The 19,201-nt window shown below is 48.6% G+C and overlaps 1 protein-coding gene across 4 annotated transcripts in view; it reads right to left on the bottom strand.

Moving 5' to 3' along the window:
* The window catches only part of TENM4 (teneurin transmembrane protein 4), an 844,684-nt gene that overhangs the window by 436,068 nt on the left and 389,415 nt on the right, over positions 1-19,201 (bottom strand). For all 4 annotated transcript variants that reach the window (XM_069564905.1, XM_069564907.1, XM_069564908.1 and 1 more), the window contains one exon: positions 2,278-2,565. In XM_069564905.1, the coding sequence (XP_069421006.1) occupies positions 2,278-2,565 (288 nt within the window). The remainder of the gene's footprint in view (positions 1-2,277; positions 2,566-19,201) is intronic.

Genomic DNA, 19,201 nt, shown 5'->3' with positions numbered 1-19,201 from the left:
TCAGGCCAGTGGGCTGCAACAGGAATTAGCAGGCTCTGGGGCAACCCAGGGAGCCAAGCACACAGCCAAGGCTCAGGGCTGCTGGCAGGTCTCTTGAGCCCTGGGAAAGCCTGGAGGTGCCCAAGACAGAGGCCAGGAAGACATGGATGAGGGCAGCTCATTCAGGGATCAGTGTCTGCGGGACAAACGGGATACTAGCTTCCACGGGAAACAGCCTCCACATTCTGCAGTGTCCATCAGGCACGGCTTCTTCCTGATTTCTAACATTCTCATGAGTGTTTTGGGAGATGGGGAAGGACAGGTGGATGCAGGCACTGAGAACCATACTTCACTTCCCACTGATGTGGGAAATGGACTTGCAATCAAGGAGCACCACTTTTCACCCAACCAAGCCGGCCCTGGGTCTTTCCTGATGTACAGCAATGAGCAAGGCGTGGTTCCTGACTTCACAGAGTTCACAGTCAGTAGGCGAGATACAACCCAGACCATATGAAGGGTTAAAGCCCTAAGTATGGGAGGATGCAGGGAAAGAGTTCTGGGGGCACAGAGGGTGGGAGTTCAGAGGAGAGGTTTGTGGATCAGAGTAAATGTGAAGAGTGGAGTAAGAAGAGACAAGGGGAGGTTGTACGTGCTTTGAAGGGCACGACCCTTTGCCTTTAAAGCAAAAGAGGCAGTCTTGCTAACAGGTCAGCTTTCCATGTGGATGGAAGCCTGGGGGAGAGGCCAGCTAGGCTGTCAGGTTCTATGGGTGGGTGTGTGGGTGTGTGTGTGTGTGTGTGTGTGTGTGTGTGTGTGTGTGTGTGTGACCAGCTCCTCTTGTCTCTGTGATCTTGGGCAAATGAATCATTGAGGTTGTTGTAAAGGTTAACTAACAACATCAGAAGGCATATAAATTACATGGCACAGCTCCCTGCTAACCTTGTCCATGGAAGGGGAGTGGGCAGGGCAGAATCAGCGAGGGCCGTGTGAACTGTCAGGGACTTGTAGGGGCCTACCTGGCATTGAAGAGGCTCTGCAGGCAGAAAAAGAGTAATCACTGAGGCACCAAGGTAGGCCACTTATATCACAGCTGGGGTGGGAATAATGAGCAGCCCTGCAGGGCTGAATGTGGGTGGCGGGGTGTGGAAAGGCAGGGGATAAAACAGTCCAGAAAGACAAAGACTTGGGGAAAGCCCTCTGGTGTTGAGGAACTCAAGGTAGGTAAGGACAATGGGGAGTCAGGCTCTACTTCGCTCTAGCTGCAGGGCTGAGCATGGCCCAAAGGCGGCAGCACTGAGTGAAGAGAGGCTGCGGTCAACCCCCAAGAGAGATGACAGTGGCTGATGGGATAGAGAAGAGGGATGGATTTGAAAGGTATTCCGGAGTTGGATGGCTAGGCTTTCGTGACTGTGGTGTGTAGGGATTGAAGGAGAGGGAGTCAGGCACCAAGATATTCCCCCAGATTACTAAATTCTTAGGTCTCAGATCACCAGCATCTTCCTCTCAAGGTCAGTGAAAGTCACTCAGTCCTGTCTGACTCTTTGCAACCCCGTGGACTATATAGTCCATGGAATTCTCAAGGCCAGAATACTGGAGTGGGTAGCCTTTCCCTTCTCCAGGGGATCTTCCCAACCCAGGGACAGAAGCCAGGTCTGCCGCATTGCAGTCGAATTCTTTACCAACTGAACTTTGAGGGAAGCCCACTGAGCTACTCATAGCCTCAAGGTCAGGACAGTGCTTAATGCAGAGAAGCTGCTAAGATATGTTCGCCAAATGAATACACATATAACAAACAACAAGACCAGTAACTAGGACTTACTCAGCATTTGGCGCTTTCACACTTACCTCGTAAACGCGTCCTTTCATGAATCCTCGAGACAAATCAAGGTAGTAAAGAGTGCTCACGGCCTCTCACCGGAGAGGCTTGGAGGAGAGCCGGAAACTGCTCAGAGCTCAACCCCAGGCAGGGGCTGACACGGAGCCAGCACCTAACCGTCTCATTACGCCCACAAGAGGGGTGAGCAGGCGAATGAATGAACCAAGAGCTCACTACAGCCGAGGCTCTGACCAGAGCCAGGCGGCCAAAAAAGCGGAGAGCTGGCGTTGACGGGGAGTGCCCTACCCCAATGGGCTCGCGTGTCAGCTCACCCGCAGCCCCAGTGTAAACCACGTGCGCTGCCGTCCCAGGGCACACCTGTGCGCATGCGCGACCCCAGCCGGGCCACGTGGCCCTCCCCGCCTCCCCCTGCGCACACCCGTGGGCAGGTGCATCCTGAACCCCTACCCGGCCGCCCTCACCTGCGCGGCAGAACTCCTCGGCCTCCTGTGGTACCAGGTCCTTGACGCGGCTGCCGTAGGTGAGGCGCGCGTCCTGGTCGTAGGCCTTGAGGGTCTCGCTGGAGCTGTAGGACTTCTGCGGGGCCTTTCCCTCTTCGCTGTCGGCCGACGAGCTGGTGTAGCGGCGCTCGGCGTCGCGGCGCCGGGTCAGCGAGCGGTATGGCTTCCTCTCCTTCACGTCCATGGCCTCCGGCCCGCGCTCCTCCACATCCACGAACAGGGTCCTCGCCTTGCTCAGGGCCGAGTGGTCTGGAGCCCGAGAAACCAAAGAAAGGGCATGAGCTGCGGACCCAGGAGGGAGAGGCGAGCCCGGGGTCCATCCTGGACCTCGCTTCACCCTGCAGCACTGTGGATGAGGGTCCTCAGGCTCTGCAGACTGAGGGCTCCACGGCCACGCAGCCGTAAGTGGCACAGGGGGAACTGGCACCCAAAGTCGGTAATGATGAACCCCTTCTTGTCCTGCTCGGTGACCTCTCCACCTGTGAAGATGCCTGGAGCCTCTCCTTCAGTGATGGGTATCAAGAAAGCTGACATCGAAGGCCAGAGGGCACCAGTTTTTCAGTCCCCCTGGATGGGAGTCACATGTGTACAGGGGCCCTGGGACAGGGCCTCACGTAGAATAGGGGCTCCTTAAGAATATGTGAAATAACGACCACATTCAGGCACTGCAATAAGCACTTTACCTATATTATTTTATCAAATGTCATATGTCCCCAGATGTTTTTATTTTCTCCAAACTTTTCTGGAAATGAGCCAAGGTGTAAGCACCCAATCCACAGTTATCACCACTAGATAATTAATTACCTGCTTATTGTCTCTCTGCTTGCACTAACATGTAAGCACCATGAGAGCAGGGGCCTTAACACTTTCGCTCACTCCTGACTTACTGCGCCTCGGAGAAGGCAATGGCACTCCACTCCAGTGCTCTCACCTGGAAAATCCCATGGACGGAGGAGCCTGGTGGGCTGCAGTCCATGGGGTCACTAAGAGTCGGACACGACTGAGCGACTTCACTTTCACTGTTCATTTTCACACATTGGAGAAGGTGATGGCACCCACTCCAGCACTCTCACCCAGAAAATCCCATGGATAGAGGAGCCTGGTAGGCTGCAGTCCATAGGGTCACTAAGAGTCGGACACGACTGAGTGACTTCACTTTCACTTTTCATTTTCACACATTGGAGAAGGAAATGGCAACCCACTCCAGCGTTCTTGCCTGGAGAATCCCAGGGACGGGGAGACTGGTGGGCTGCCATCTATGGGGTCGCACAGAGTCGGACACGACTGAAGTGACTTAGTAAGCAAGGAAGGTGAAGCCTGATGCTTCTCATACATATTTAATAAACCTGCCAACCAATCTCCATCTGACAGATGAGAAAACTGCGATGACTTGGGTGTGAGTATCAGAGCCAAGATCTGAAACCAGGTCTGTTTGACTCTAAAGCCCCAGTTTTCCTATTTTATTATTCCCAGGTGAGTCCCCTCCTTCCCACCACACAAAAGTGTCCTTACAAGTAGGCTGGTCCTGGCAACCATGCCAATCAGAGAACTCCCTCACCTCCAGACTTGTCCATCTCATTGGAGGCGCCACAGCACCTGCTGTTTACATCTGGGGTTTGCCACGGTATCTGATTGATGGGAAGCTCCTCATCTCCCATTCTCCTCTTTTCCGCATCTTGACTATTTCGCCCTAGACTGACATTTTTAAAAGCTGTCATGTCACCCTCTTTCTCTTTCTATATGTCTTCCTTTGGCTTTGGGGTCCAAATGTAGCCAGCCCCTTGCAAGAGTCAGGAGGTCAGCACAGGAGGAAAGCAGAATATCCGGCACAAAGTATGATTAGAGCTCTTTTCTGAAACAGACAACCTTCTCAGACCTTTCACTGTTCCACTTTGCAGAGCAACACGGGCATACAAAACGTGCTGTTGTGTCATGGTGCTAATAGAGAAGCAACAGAGCAAGAGCTGTCATCAAGGAGTCTCAGTGACCAACAAGGAGGGTGGTAGGTCTGTCCAGAGGGGCGGTGGTGCTCAGTGCCTGCCAGTGCTGTGACATAGGAGTTTAGGGGGTCTTGTGACTTTTTAAGACAGGCTGGAAATTTAGACTTGGATGTAAAATGTCTGATTTTTAAATGTTATCCATTATGATATGTAGGCCAAACTAAGCACACTGATGGAAACCACTAGCCAGAGAAAAACTGACCCAAGCTCTGCCTCTGATCATGGACATCAGAGGTATCAGTATCCCTTTGGCCTGAGATTGAACTCTTCCTTCCCAAGTCCCTCAGGGCAGAGGTTAGCTAGGTTCCAATGCAACCTTTGTCTGTCTTGTTAAAGGGCCCTCTGGACTCACTCAAATGGGGTCATATGTCCTAACCCAGAAAACTGCAGCACTTTCTCTGCAAGAAAACATCTGAGGTTACCACTAGATGCCTTTGGGATTTATCACGGATCCCGAGTGTCTGCTGCAGACTTCCCTCTACATAGTTCTCCATGATCTTCAAGAGTGCAAGTATTTGTGACTTTACTGGTGCCTCAAAATAACCATGAAGTACATATGACAACTATATTCACCCCTCATTTTATACATGAGGCCACAGTAACCCAGAGCCCTACCATCTCCTACCCAGGGGCATATGGTGAGCTAGTGGCAAAGCCAGCATTACTAGGCAGACTACAGTGCCTTAGGGCTATAATTAGAGCTAGTTAAAATGAATAAGGGACATTTTGGGGGGCTCAATTTTCAACATGGCCCTGGAAATTAGTGCTGGGATGAGGGGGTTTGATCTAGGATACACAGAGATCAAATCATCTTCCTGGGGCCTCAGGGCCCTGAGCTCTGCCCTCTTGATGCTAGGCCTCCTGACACAAGCTGTCAAGCAATGACCTTCTAAGTGCCTGAGGACCAGGACCACAGGGAAGACAGGGGACGATACTTTCTATTCCAGGGTCTGCAAAATACTTCTGTCTAAAATCCATAGTTTGAAAAATATCTTCTCTTGTGAGTTGATACACAGATATATGTATGTGAGTGTGTTTGTATGAAATGGAAAAAAAGATACAAAAGTTACTACCATGAGGGGCAATGCACTCTCATATTTCCTATTTCATTCTCTTTCACTTTTTGAAAATGGCTGATTATAACTCTCTAAACTGAAATCATAGCCCAGTACTGGCTTTTCACTCAAAGCAGTGGAGGTGATGGAATTCCAGCTGAGCAATTTCAAATTCTAAAAGATGATGCCGTGAAAATGCTGCACTCAATATTCCAGCAAATTTGGAAAACTCAGCATTGGCCACAGGACTGGAAAAGGTCAATTTTCATTCCAATCCCAAAGAAAGGCAATGCCAAAGAATGTTCAAACTACCATACAATTGCACTCATTTCACATGCTAGCAAAGTAATGCTCAAAATCCTCCAAGCTAGACTTCAATAGTATGTGAACTGAGAATTTTCAGATGTTCAAGCTGGATTTAGAAAAGGCAGAGGAACCAGATATCAAATTGCCAACATCCATAGGAAAAAGCAAGAGAATTCCAGAAAAACATGTACTTCTGTTTCATTGGCTACATGAAAGACTTTGACTGTGTGGATCACAATGAATTGTGGAAAATTCTTAAAGAGATGGGAATACTAGATCACCTTACCTGCCTCCTGAGAAACCTGCATGCAGGTCAAGAAGCGACAGTTAGAACCGGACATGTAATAATGGACTGGTTCCAAACTGGGAAAGGAGTACATCAAGGCTGTATATATTGTCACCCTGCTTATTTCACTCATATGGAGAGTACAGCATGCAAAATGCCAGGCTGGATGAAGCACAAGCTGGAATCAAGGTTGACAGGAGGAATATCAACAGCCTTGGACTTGCAGATGACACCACCCTTATGGCAGAAAGCAATGAGGTACTAAAGAGCCTCTTGATGAAAGTGAGTGAATAGGAGAGTGAAAAAGCTGGCTTAAAACTCAATATTCAAAAAATGAAGATCATGGCATCTGGTACCATCACTTCAAGGCAAATTGATGGGGAAACAATGGAAAAAGTGACAGACTTCATTTTCTTGGGCTTCAGAATCATTGCTGATGGTGACTGCAGCCATGAAATTAAAAGACACTTGTTCCTTGGAAGAAAAGCTATGGCATAGAGTATTAAAAATCAGAGACATTACTTTGCTAACAAAGGTCTGTATAGTCAGAGCTATGGTTTTTTCCAGTAGTCATGTATGGATGTGACAGGTGGACCATAAAGAAGGCTGAGTGCTGAAGAATTGATGTTTTCAAAATGTGGTGTTGGAGAAGACTCTTGAGAGTTCTTTGGACTGCAAGGAGATCAAACCAATCAATCCTAAAGGAAATCAACCCTGAATATTCATTGGAAGAACTGATGCTGAAGCTGAAGCTCCAATACTTTGGCCACCTGATGCGAAAAGTTGACTCACTGGAAAAGACCCTTCTGCTTGGAAAGACGGAAGACAGGAGGAGACGGGGATGACAGAGGGTGAGATGGTTGGATGGCATCACTGACTCAATGGACAAGAGTTTGAGTAAGCTCCAGGAGTTGGTGAAGGACAGGGAAGCCTGGCGTGCTGAAGTCCATGGGGTTGCAAAGAGTCAGACATGACTGAGCAACTGAACAACAATGGCTCAGCCTAATTTGGATAAGGATTTATGGGGACTGCCACCTCAACTTGGTTCCCTCTGACTCCTTACCTCCAACCCATTACTTCAAGTAACAATAATAATGGTGATGATAATAAGCACTCAATTAATTTTAATGTTAATTGGTCACTAATAGTTCATAATATGAATAATGCCATTATTAACATTCAATATACTGTTATATTTAGTAGCTATTACTTAGGGAGTATTTTACTTCATAACTTTTACTATAATTATATGTGATAACATTTTAATTCTCACTTCAATCCAGTCTTATAGGTACTAGAGTTCTCTGCAAAGTACAGATGAGAAATTAATGAGGTTAAGTATCCTGCCCAAGGTTACACAGCTCTTGAGTGATGGAGCTACAGTTCGGACCCAGGCAACTCAACTCAGCACATGGATATAACCCCTGAATGATACAGCCTTTATGGACTGTGCCAGTTCATGCCACTGCCTGCCTTTGTCCCTCTAGCTACTCTGTGGAGCCTTCCGGATGAATCCCATTTTCTTGGCCAAAATGGAAAGCTCTTCTCCATCTGGCCCACCTTCCTTCCCCACCGTTGAGCCACTTTCCTGGACATTAATTCTGTGGCCTTCACACCTCTGTGCCTGCCTGCTGCACCACAGAGCATCCAGCTAGCTAGATGGTCTGTGTTCATGTCTGCATCTCCTCTTGACTGCAGTAGGTTGAAGGCAGGCCTGGCCTCCTGAGTGTTCATGAAATGCCTGCTGAGTGAATGAATAAATAAAATTACCTGGCAGCTTCTTACCAATCTTAAGCGATATAAACTGGTGGGTAGTTACATTTAGGCCATGTGTGCTAGGAACAACTGAGACTGAACTAAAGGCATTGCTTGGATGGATTATTTTTAAATTTCAAAGGCAACCTGGGTTTGAAGTATATGTCTAGCACTTCCCAGCTGTGTGACCTTGGTCAAGTTATTTAACCTCTCTGTGCTGCAGTTTCCTCATTAAAATAGTACCAACCTCTTAGGTTGTTCTGAGGATAAAATGAGTTAATACAGAAAGAAAAAGGTCCTACTATATAGCACAGAGGACTACATTCAATACCTGTGATAAACCATAATGGAAAAGAATATAAATAAATAAATATATCTGAATTACTTTGCTGCACAGCAGAAATTAAACACAACATTGGAAATCAACTATACTTCAATAAAATTAAAAAAAAAAGAAAGAAATACATGCTAGCCATTATTACCATCAGAAAAATCCCACATTTTAGTTTTAAAAGGCTCCAGTTAGATGTCAGTTATAACTGGAGAGGGAATAGCCCCTCGGAAAAACATGTTAATAAGTCGGAGACGCAGTTTTGGCTGTTAAACTGGTGGGTGACTATGCCTCTTATCACTGTGTACCTGTTGACTGTAGACACTGGCTTTGAGGCAAAGGCTCAGTAATTACAAATTATTAAGAACACAGTTCTCAAATTCATGGCTTCCCTGTTACAAAGGAGAGGCAAGGAGAACATTTGCCTTGCTCTCATTTCCTTTTCACTTTTTCCATTTTAGTCTTAATATAGTAATTCAGTAAATATTTACTTCTTTTAAACAGATGGGAGATGGTCACGGTTCACACTGAGGCTGGCATTTAATCGAGAGAAAAAGAGGTTGGGATGAAAGAAGTGACGGTGGAGAAAAGCTCCTGATGGAGCAAGGGTATGCAGTAGAGGGATGCGGAGACCCTGGAGGGGGGGGGGCAGTGCTGGGGAAGGGTGTCAGTTCAGCCCTGCGGCCCCCGCCATGGGCTGGAGGACAGAAGCTCCCGCACACGTCCATGCCTATGCAGTCAGTCCCTCCTTACCCTGCTGCCCTCCGAGTTCCCCACCTGACCCTTCCTCTGCTTCTTCTCACTGGCTGCAGAAGAATCCACAGCCCAACTCACCTCTACCAGAAACACCCCTCTTGCCCGCTGAAACTCTTCTACAGGTGGGCCCTGAGCACACACAGTTACCTTTGCAGACGAGTTCATTTCCACAACCTGTTAGAGACCAGTCTTGTGCTAGAACTCGTGTCCAGAGATGAGCAGGATGTGAGTTCTGTGGCGGCAGCTCCCTGTCACTCTGGGGTGTCAGCCATAGGTACCATCAACGAAGGGTGCTTCGAGAAACCGTGAACCACAGTTGCATAGGAGAAGGAAATGGCAACCCCCTCGAGTGTTCTTGCCTGGCGAATCCCACGAACAGAGGAGCCTGGCGGGCTATAGTCCATGGGGTTGCAAGAGGCGGACACAACTTAGCAACTAAACCACCATAGTTGCACGACCTTCTCCTCACTTTTGGTCTGTCTACGGTGAACGAGCGTGGGCTCTGGACAAAGGTCGGGAAGAGTCAAGTCTGCACTGAATGCTGTGCTTGGTGCTTCCCACACAGACCCATGCGAACCCTAGTTACTTATTTTGGTGGCGGTGCCTCACAGCATGTGGGATCTTAGTTCCTCGACCTGCAATCAAATCTATGCCCACTGCACTGGAAGCGCAGAGTGTTAACCAGTTAAGCCCCCAATCACTTCTCAGTTTAGAGAGTGGACTCAGTGAGCCAGGTGGGTGATAACGTTCACACAGCCAGTAAGCCAGTGATTCTAAAATCCATATGTATATATTTCTTTCTTTTCCTTGGAGCTGGATGCAGATGGATCTGAAGGTTTGAGCAGTGTGTGAATGTGGAGACACACGCTGATGACGGCGAAAGAGGCAGCGACGATAAAACAGCGGTTAATTGAACACCTACTCATGCCGGGCACTTTGTAGGTGTTGTTTCTAATCCCTGCAACAACTCCGCAGGTTAGATGTTATCCTCTTATTTCATATTTTCTCTTATTTACTCTTAGTTTACAAATGAGATAACAAGCTCAAAGAGATTAAGTGATTTACTCTTAAATCACATGGCTTCCAAATGTCAGGGTCTAGATGTGAATCAGAAGAAAATGTTTAATCCTGAAGAAAGGTATTGCACACCTAGAGCCAGAGGTTAAGTCGTTTGGTAAATGATTGCTAAGGACCCTTCCTGCTAAGTGCTGTGGAAGATGCTGCGAGGCATGAGACCGCCTTCCTGCCTCCCCTCCTCCCCTCTCCTCCCGTCCCTGCCTCCCACAACACTGACTCCCTACCCTCCTCTGCGAGGCTTGTGTGAGGCTTCTGTGGACAAGACAAACAAGTTTCCTACAGCTTGGAGTTTCTAGACAAATTAGGCTGGGGAGGCCCATCAGAATGGCCACAAATGTAGGTCAGGTGGACCAAAGGTGCAGAGGCAAGTCAAGGACCACCGCCCAGAGAAAGCGACATCCAAACCATGACCAAAGAAAGTCAAGCAAAAGCGAGCCAGGCCAGACGGTCTTGAGGTAAGGAGAGAAACGAAGTCTTGGTCTGCGATTTTCCCATTTGCTCTGACCTATAGTAAAAAGTACATTTATTTCACCCACTTGAATCCACAGATTTCTAACGAAAACAAAAAACTTCAAAAAGCATGCCTAATCTTTCCCCAAGAGTGGAATCTGATGTTTTCTATCTTTTATTCTAGTCTACTAAAATAGAAGTATGGACGGGTTGCCAACCTAGAGTCTGAGGAAGACCATTGTAGGTCACAGCCTGGATGAAAGTTGGGGCGGGGGGGCGGGTGGTGGGTGGTGAGGGAGACTGGGAACAGACTGAGTTCAGACTTCAGAGAGGGAAAGAGGTTTCAGGTCAAGCTTGAGAGGTGAGGAGTGAGCAGGCTGGTAGAAGAAATAAGAAGATATTTCCATGAGCGATGATAGCGTAAGTGGACAGTAAAAAGTGAAAAGGCAGGTGGTAGGAAACCTGGGCCTGGAAATCCCAGCAGAGCGTGTCCTCTGGCTGGGCAGTCCCCAGCCTCTGTGGCACCAGCAGCCAGTTTCAGGGAAGACAGTGTTTCCATGGACCTGGGGCTGGGGTAGGGAATGGTTTCGGGGTGATTCAAGTGCATCACATTTATTGTGCACTTTATGTTTGCTATTAGTACATGAGCTCCTCCTCAGATGAGCAGGCCTTAGATCCTGGAGGCTGGAGAGCCTTGCTCTAGCTGGTTAGTACATGAGCTCCTCCTCAGATGAGCAGGCCTTAGATCCTGGAGGCTGGAGAGCCTTGCTCTAGCTGGTTAGTACATGAGCTCCTCCTCAGATGAGCAGGCCTTAGATCCTGGAGGCTGGAGAGCCTTGCTCTAGCTGGTTAGTACATGAGCTCCTCCTCAGATGAGCAGGCCTTAGATCCTGGAGGCTGGAGAGCCTTGCTCTAGCTGGTTAGTACATGAGCTCCTCCTCAGATGAGCAGGCCTTAGATCCTGGAGGTCGGAGAGCCTTGCTCTAGCTGGTTAGTACATGAGCTCCTCCTCAGATGAGCAGGCCTTAGATCCTGGAGGCTGGAGAGCCTTGCTCTAGCTGGTTAGTACATGAGCTCCTCCTCAGATGAGCAGGCCTTAGATCCTGGAGGCTGGAGAGCCTTGCTCTAGCTGGTTAGTACATGAGCTCCTCCTCAGATGAGCAGGCCTTAGATCCTGGAGGCTGGAGAGCCTTGCTCTAGCTGGTTAGTACATGAGCTCCTCCTCAGATGAGCAGGCCTTAGATCCTGGAGGCTGGAGAGCCTTGCTCTAGCTGGTTAGTACATGAGCTCCTCCTCAGATGAGCAGGCCTTAGATCCTGGAGGTCGGAGAGCCTTGCTCTAGCTGGTTAGTACATGAGCTCCTCCTCAGATGAGTAGGCCTTAGATCCTGGAGGCTGGAGAGCCTTGCTCTAGCTGGTTAGTACATGAGCTCCTCCTCAGATGAGCAGGCCTTAGATCCTGGAGGCTGGAGAGCCTTGCTCTAGCTGGTTTTCTGGGGGCAGGAGCAGGCCTCGAAGAAAGGCAAGGACGTGGGATTCAGGAAGAGAAGAGGAGATGGGGAAACAAAGCTTTTGGTGTTTGGGAAAAGCTCACAAAGCCAACCTGGGCCCTGCACATGGGCTCCAGCAATATTTACGAGGGGCAGGGGCCTGGAGCATTCACACAGAGACCTCATCAGACGTACAGCCCTGCCGAGGACCCTTTGCCCCTGCCAGAGCCTTAGGGAAATGGGGGCTGTTACCACCGTGGGTTTCCCTGCAACCTCAGAAACGACCAGAGACGAGTCAGGAAATTGACTGAATTCCTACTGGACTAAAGTTTTATAAGTTTTCCTTAACACAAGCACATGGTGATATTTTCAGTTCTTAGTGTGTCAAAAAGTGCCCATAAATATTTCAGAGCTAAAATGTGTTCTGCAAAATGTAAGTCCTGGGCAGGGTGTGTGTGTGTGTGTGTGTGTGTGTGTGTGTGTGCGTGCGTGCGTGCGTGCGTGCGTGTGTGTGTGTGTGTGTGTGTGTGTGTATACGTACAGAAAGTCGTCATAAATTTTTACTTTCCTTAGTCCTTCAAAGTCTGCTCTGGCGAGTCCTTTGTTTTCAATTCCAGCATGAAGAATGAAGGTGAATGCCAGGGAGAGAGGCACCTCATCTGTGCCAGGTACTGTGCTGGTTTATGCACAAGCCACAGAGGCAGGCACCATTATCCCCACTTTACAGATTTGGAAACTGAGGCTCAGAGTAGCAAAGGGATGCTCCATTCACACAAAATGCCAAGACTGGAATCCAGGTGCTCTGTGCTCCCTGTGGCAGCCCCCAGAGCACATTTCTCTGACCTGACACATTAGGGAATCCCCTGCCTTTTAAAGTGCTGAGACAGTGATTATGACATGGGCAGTGAAAGGCAAGGACTTTACGTGCGTTGCCTCATTTAGCCCTCACCACACCCCAGAACCATTCTCTTTTAACAGACGAAAGAAACTGGGATGTTTAGAGGTGAAGTGCTTTGCCCAGAGGACCACAGCAAGGAAGGGGAAGAGCCAGGATTCAAACTTGGGTCTCTGTGACCCTCAAGCTCAAGCTTTTAATCAGAACCCGTACTGCTTCTCATGTCACCCATTATCCTAACGTGCTTAAATGTTCTCTTTGTTCTTTCACCTTGTGTTTTAAGCAATGTTAATTCTTCTGATCAACTAAGTTAGCATCTGACCTGGACTTGTACGGTTTCACCTCTAAGTGTTCCTGCCCAGCACTGTGGGCCAGGGAAAGGGCTTCCCTGGGGACATGGTGGACTGTGGCCCTGTGCCCAGCCTGGCTGCAGGGACACCCCTCATCAGCGGCTGGCAGGCAGGTGACAGATGGTCCTGCTGCCCACAGAAGCCATGTCACCCTTCTGTTGCAAGGCTTGTCACAGGTCGGGCACCAAAGGGGCCTGTATGGGCACAGCTCCTCTGATTTGGCTGGGGGAGCTCCCGCCAGGGCGGCCCCGGCCCTGACCCCCAGGGCTGAGCCCATGCAGGACATGGAACAAAGTCAGTCCTCAGCCAACGGGAGCTATCACTGGGGCTGCAGTGTCCGGATTCCTCCAACTACAGTCTCCTCTCCCAAAGCTATTTGCCTGCCTATGATTCCCCTTTACAAATGGTGACATCTCAGAGTCAGAAAATGTGGCATGTATTGTCTTAGGGGTGAAAGCACCAGCAAAGGTCAGCAGGTTCACGTCCCACGCACACCGGGCGGTCGCACCACCTCCAAAGCCGGGGACTTGACTGCCTCCAGAGACAGCTGTGGCTGCGGGTTGCGCTTCCTGCCATTCAGCCGCATCTGCTTCCTTTCAGCTTCCTTCCGCAGGCCTCAGCTCTGTCCCCTGGGGTCTCAGGCACTGAGTCTAACAATTTGCCCTGGCAGCCTTCTGGGCTGAAGAGGGACCGATCTGTGTGTCCTGAGTCTTCTCGTCAGATGGAGCATCTCACCATCCCAGTCACCTTTCCTCAGGTTCATCCATCTCACTCCCTTTCCCCATCTAATGAAGTTTCATCAGACCTAGGGTGAGGTTTCTCACCTTCTGAGATGGCCCCCGGTCTGTGGACTGCGTTTCTTCCAGGGTCTCTCTCGCCTTTTGAGACAGACCACTTTCTGTCTATGGAATGTGTAGCTCTCGAAATAAATCCACTTAACTATCACTTTGTCTCTCACTGAATTCTTTCTGCCATGAGACATAAAGAACCTGAGCTTCAGTAAGTCCGGACTCTAGAAGCTAAGGTCCTCACACACTCAGATGGAAGATGGGATGAAATCCATCCTGACCTCAGTCAAATAAAGCTTGGGCTCTGTCAACCTCTGCCCCGATTCTATTTTCAATTCTCCTCTGCTCAAGTCCTTTCACGAAGAGCACATACCCTTAGTTTAAAACTTTCCCAGCTTTGCTCTTTGGGGAGACACTGCTTTGGTAAAAAGAGGAGAAGGGGACAGCAGAGGATGAGATGGTTGGATGGTATCACCGACTTGATAGATATAAATTTGAGCAAGCTCTAGGAGTTGGGGATGGACTGGGAAGCCTAGTGTGCTGCAGTCTGTGGGGTTGCAGAGTCGGACACGACTGAGCAACTCAACTGTTGAACTGCTTTGGTGAAAGGTCCCCATTGTTCTCCTTACTTGCTGCAAGTAATTAATCCTTCCTTCTCCACAACCCTCCTTCCCCTAAAACAATCTAGGGTGAGACTTGGGGGACAAGTAGTTTGACCAGAAGCAGTCAGAGGACAGATGTGTCTACGGTGATTCCAACACAGTGACCACAAAAGAGCAGCTGAGGCAGACACTCGGGTGCAGAGGGACAGCAGCTCGGGTGTCCTGAAAGAGGTGGCACCTGAGCTGAGGAGGGGAGGCTGTGTGCTGTGCTTAGTCGCTCAGTCATCTCTGACTCTTTGAGACCCCATGGACTGTAGCCCGCCAGGCTCCTCTGTCCCTGGGATTCTCCAGGCAAGAATACTGGAGTGGGTTGCCATTGCCTTCTCCAAGGGATCTACCTGGCCCAGGGATCGAACCCAGGTCTCCTGCACTGCAGACAGATTTTTACCATCTTTACCAGGGAAGCCCAAAGGAGTTACCAGGGGGTCAGCAGGAGGAGAGTGCTTGGGATTGCTCACATGCCTCTCTCACAGGGCACAGTCAGCATGTCCCTCACCCTCTCTTCAGCACTGGACTCCATATTCCCATGGGGCAGCTCAAACCTGTGTGGCTTCCTTGAAAGGGAGGTACCCTGTCTGCTGAGACTCAGTATTTCCATGAACAACACCTTGAGAAACGGTCTCTTCTGCAGTGCATCTCCCCCTGAAAAGGGTCCCCTTTCCTTTTCCCTAGAAAACCAGTGCAAGAGGTGAAACTCTCTCAACTCTCTGTAAAATGTATACAAGGATCTTGCACTGATTTCTTATTTTTGATGGGTTCGTACTGAAACCACACTTTGAGATAAGCAGGAGTGGGGAGAGATAGGCCGATTAATTGCACATCCCCTGTGGTATCCAAGGCTTACCCTGTAATGGCCTGGGGTTCCTGGGTCAGGCCGCCACTCTGCAAGCGGGGGAGCCCTGAGTGGGGAGAGCTAGAGGGGAAGACCAGCCCCATGGAAAAGCAGGGCTAGTTTACGGCTCTTGAAAACGGTGGGACTCTTGGTTTTACCACTAATTCCTTTGATCCCAGAATTTAATCTGGACTCTAAGATGTGCAAAGATTGCAACTGCTGTGCCCTCTGAGAGCGGCCCAGGGCCCTGTGGTCATGGAGAGGTGGAGATGGGGCTCAGAGGCTGTGACAGCCCACGAGTGAAGAGCCAGGCGCTCTCAGCTTCCCTGTATTTCCATCCATGGCCTTTGTTTTCTCTTTTGCAACACGGGGTGGGGAGGCAGGTCCCGCATAATCCATGCCTGAGGTCTGCCTTTATGTTCCCAGACAGTCAGACACACACAAACACACACACAGAGTGGAATTCAGAGTGCTTTGTCAAGGGCCAGGGGTTCTGGAAAGGTGCAAAGCCCCTTGTGGGAGGTGCCAGGAGGGGTGCTCCCCACAGACAAAGCTTATCAGCGAAGGTGCCCCAGAAATGGATGTCCAATGGGAAAGCAAGGGAGACGGAAGTGGCTTGGGCAGAATTTTGCTTCCATCTCCATGTACTCAAGTCTCAAAGAGGTGGAGGAAAAGGCTTGTAAAAATGGGGAACCCCCAACTGCCTGAAGCTGCTGCCATTTCCAATAATTAAAGGCAGACTTAATGGAAATTAGGGCCCTCTTTCCAGCAGCTGGGTGGTCAGGCAATTTTTACTTCAATAATTAGCTGCTGTTAAGTCACATAGAACTGGAGACAGATAAAGGCAGGGCCAGCCTCTCACGGAGCTAATTGTGCCCACACCTAATCAAGCTTGCATGGCTCCCATCCCTTTCATCCAAGGCCTCAAAGGACTTTGCTTGTGGTAATTAAGTCTCCTAAATAAAGAAAGCTGAGCACCGAAGAATTGATGCTTTTGAACTATGGTGTTGGAGAAGACTCTTGAGAGTCCCTTGGACTGCAAGGAGATTCAGCCAGTCCATCCTAAAGGAAATCAGTCTTGAATATTCATGGGAAGGACTGATGCCGAAGCTGAAACTCCAAAACTTTGGCTATCAGATGCGAAGAACTGACTCATTTGAAAAGACCCTGATGCTGGGAAACATTGAAGGTGGGAGGAGAAGGGGATGACAGAGGATGAGATGGTTGGATGGCATCACCGACTCAATAGACGTGAGTTTGAGTAACTTCCGGGAGTTGGTGATGGACAGGGAGGCCTGGCGTGCTGCAGTCCATTGGGTTGCAAAAAGTTGGATATGATTGAGTGACTGAACTGAACTGAACTGAAATGCCGTAAAAAAGGGATTCTCCTTGGCAGTCTGAGTGGAGAAGAGGAGGCTGGGGTGGAGGTAGGGCGGTTGGCCTTGCCCCTGGCCCACAGGCTTGGGGACAGAGGACGAGGAAGAAGCCCCGACCCTGATGCTGGGCCTTTTCAGCCTCTGACTGGTGCCTTCAGCCCTAAGACAGGACGACTGCAAGCCTTATGGCATCACTGGCTACCTCCTGTGGAGGCCGAGTCAACCTGCCCCAATGTGGTCCAGATGGCCATCCAAAGCCTTTCTATATGTTGCAAGCTGGATGGTCTCTGGGGGATGTATTTATTAGATGCATCACATCAGGTAGAGGTAACTCAAATACCATTCTCTCTATTCCCAGAGTTAGAAGGGAGCATCAAGGATGTAGTGGGCCAGCCCCATCGGTGTTTGCTTCCCTCTGCATTCTCATGGACCCCAGCCAGCCTTTGCTTGATCTCCGATGGTGCCGCTTGCTCCTAACATAGTTCAGACCTTAAGTCTGACCTTAGTTCATTCTGATGGTAGATGGTGAGCTGAAATTTCCTTCCTTTGGGAGACTTCCCACTGACCTTATCTCTGCCTTAAAATCTCACAGAGAAGCCCTACTGCTTCCCTCCAGATCATGCTCTCTCTCCCTCAAGCTCCAGAGGAGCTCAGTGGTGAAAAATACAAGCTGCATGTCAAAAGCCCAATCCCTCCCCAAAATGATACAGTTGGAACTCATAGAAACTCCAGCTCATGCTCCGTGAAAGACTCGTCAAAGAGATGAAAGGACAAGCTACAGGGTGGGAGAAAATATTTGCAAACCACATATTCAACAAAAGCCTAGCATCTAGAGCACATAAATAACTCTCAAAACCCAGTAGTGAGAAAAAAAAAAATTACCCCATTAGAAAATGGCCAAAAGATGAACAGATATTTCACGGCAGAGGATATGCAGATGGCACACAAAAAGATGTTCAACATCACCGGCCAGCAGGGAAATGCAAATGAAAGCCCCAGTGCCACCACACACCCATCAGGAGAGCTAAGGTGAAAAATAGTGACAACTCTGAACGCTGCCGATGGTGCAGAGACTCTGGATCACCCACTCATACACTTCTGGTAGGAAAACAGAACAGTAGAGCCCCTCTGGAAACCAGCTGGGCAGTTTCTTATGAAGCAAAACATGCAATTACTGTGCAAACGAATAGTTTCCCTCTTGGGCATTTACCCCTCAGAAATGAAAACATATGTTTACACAAGGATCTGTACAGAGATGTCACAGAAGCCCTACTCAGAATAGTTAAAAATGGGAACCACTCCAGGTGTCCTTCCATAGGCGAATGACCAGGTAAATGGAATGCCATGGGAATACTGCCTGGTGAGAAAAAGGAACGAACTGATGATACTAATGACTCTCTGGAGAACTATGCTGAGTGAAAAAAGCCAAGCACAAAGGCTACGCACTGCATGATTCCATTTATAGAACACTTTTGAAATGACACCCTTTTAGCAAAGGGTAACAGGTTAGTAGTTGCCAGAGGTTAGGGATGAGGAGGGGTGGGAATTAGGCGGTGTGGCTAGAAGAGGGCAGGTAGAGGGGTGCTTGTGGTGACAGAAATGTTCACCCTCTTGATTGGATGCAGATGACAAAACAGTGTAGAAGCAAACACACACACAAATAAGCACAAGTAAAATCGAGGGAACCTGAATAAAACTAGTGGGTTGCACCAATGTCCATACCCTGGTTGGAATACCTATTCTCTTACTGTATTTTTGGAACATGTTACTATACTACTAGGGGAGACTGGGGCTAGGGGACCCTGGATATCTCGGGACTATTTTTTACAACTGCACAGAAGACTGCAATTATCTTAACAAAAATTTCAATTAAAATTGGTACAGCCACTGTGGAAAACAGTAGGAAGATTTCTCAAGAAACTAAAAATAGAACTGCCATATGACCTAGCAATTCCTTTCCTCTCCCCTCCCATCAATTTTATATCCAGAAAAACAAAAATACTAATTTTAAAAGATACATGCACCCCAATGTCCATAGCAGCGTTATTTGCAACTGTCAAAATATGGACGTAACCTAAATGTCCACTGACAGATGAATAGATAAAGATGACATAATGGAACACCACTCAGCCATATAAAGATTGAGATTTTGCAGTTTGCAACAGCCTGGATGGACTTGTAGGGTATTATGCTAAGTGAAATAGGTCAGACAAAGAAAGACAAATATTGCATGGTACCACTTTATATGTGGAATTAAAAAATCCAACAGACTAGGGAATATAACAAAAAAGAAGCAGACTCACAGATCTAGGGAACAGACTAGTAGTTTACTAGTGAGAGGAGGGAAGGGAGGAGTATCAGAGAAGGGCAGGGAATTAAGAGGTACAAACTAGCATGCATAAAATAAGCTACAAAGATATATTGTATGACATGAGAACAGGGCCAGTATTTTATAATAACTATAAATGGAGTATACC

Source organism: Ovis canadensis, chromosome 21 (genome assembly GCF_042477335.2).
Source record: "Ovis canadensis isolate MfBH-ARS-UI-01 breed Bighorn chromosome 21, ARS-UI_OviCan_v2, whole genome shotgun sequence".
In the NCBI taxonomy this organism is placed as follows: Eukaryota; Metazoa; Chordata; class Mammalia; order Artiodactyla; family Bovidae; genus Ovis; species Ovis canadensis.
The sequence above is the reverse complement of the archived record's forward strand: the minus strand, read 5'-3'. Positions and strand labels throughout refer to the sequence as shown.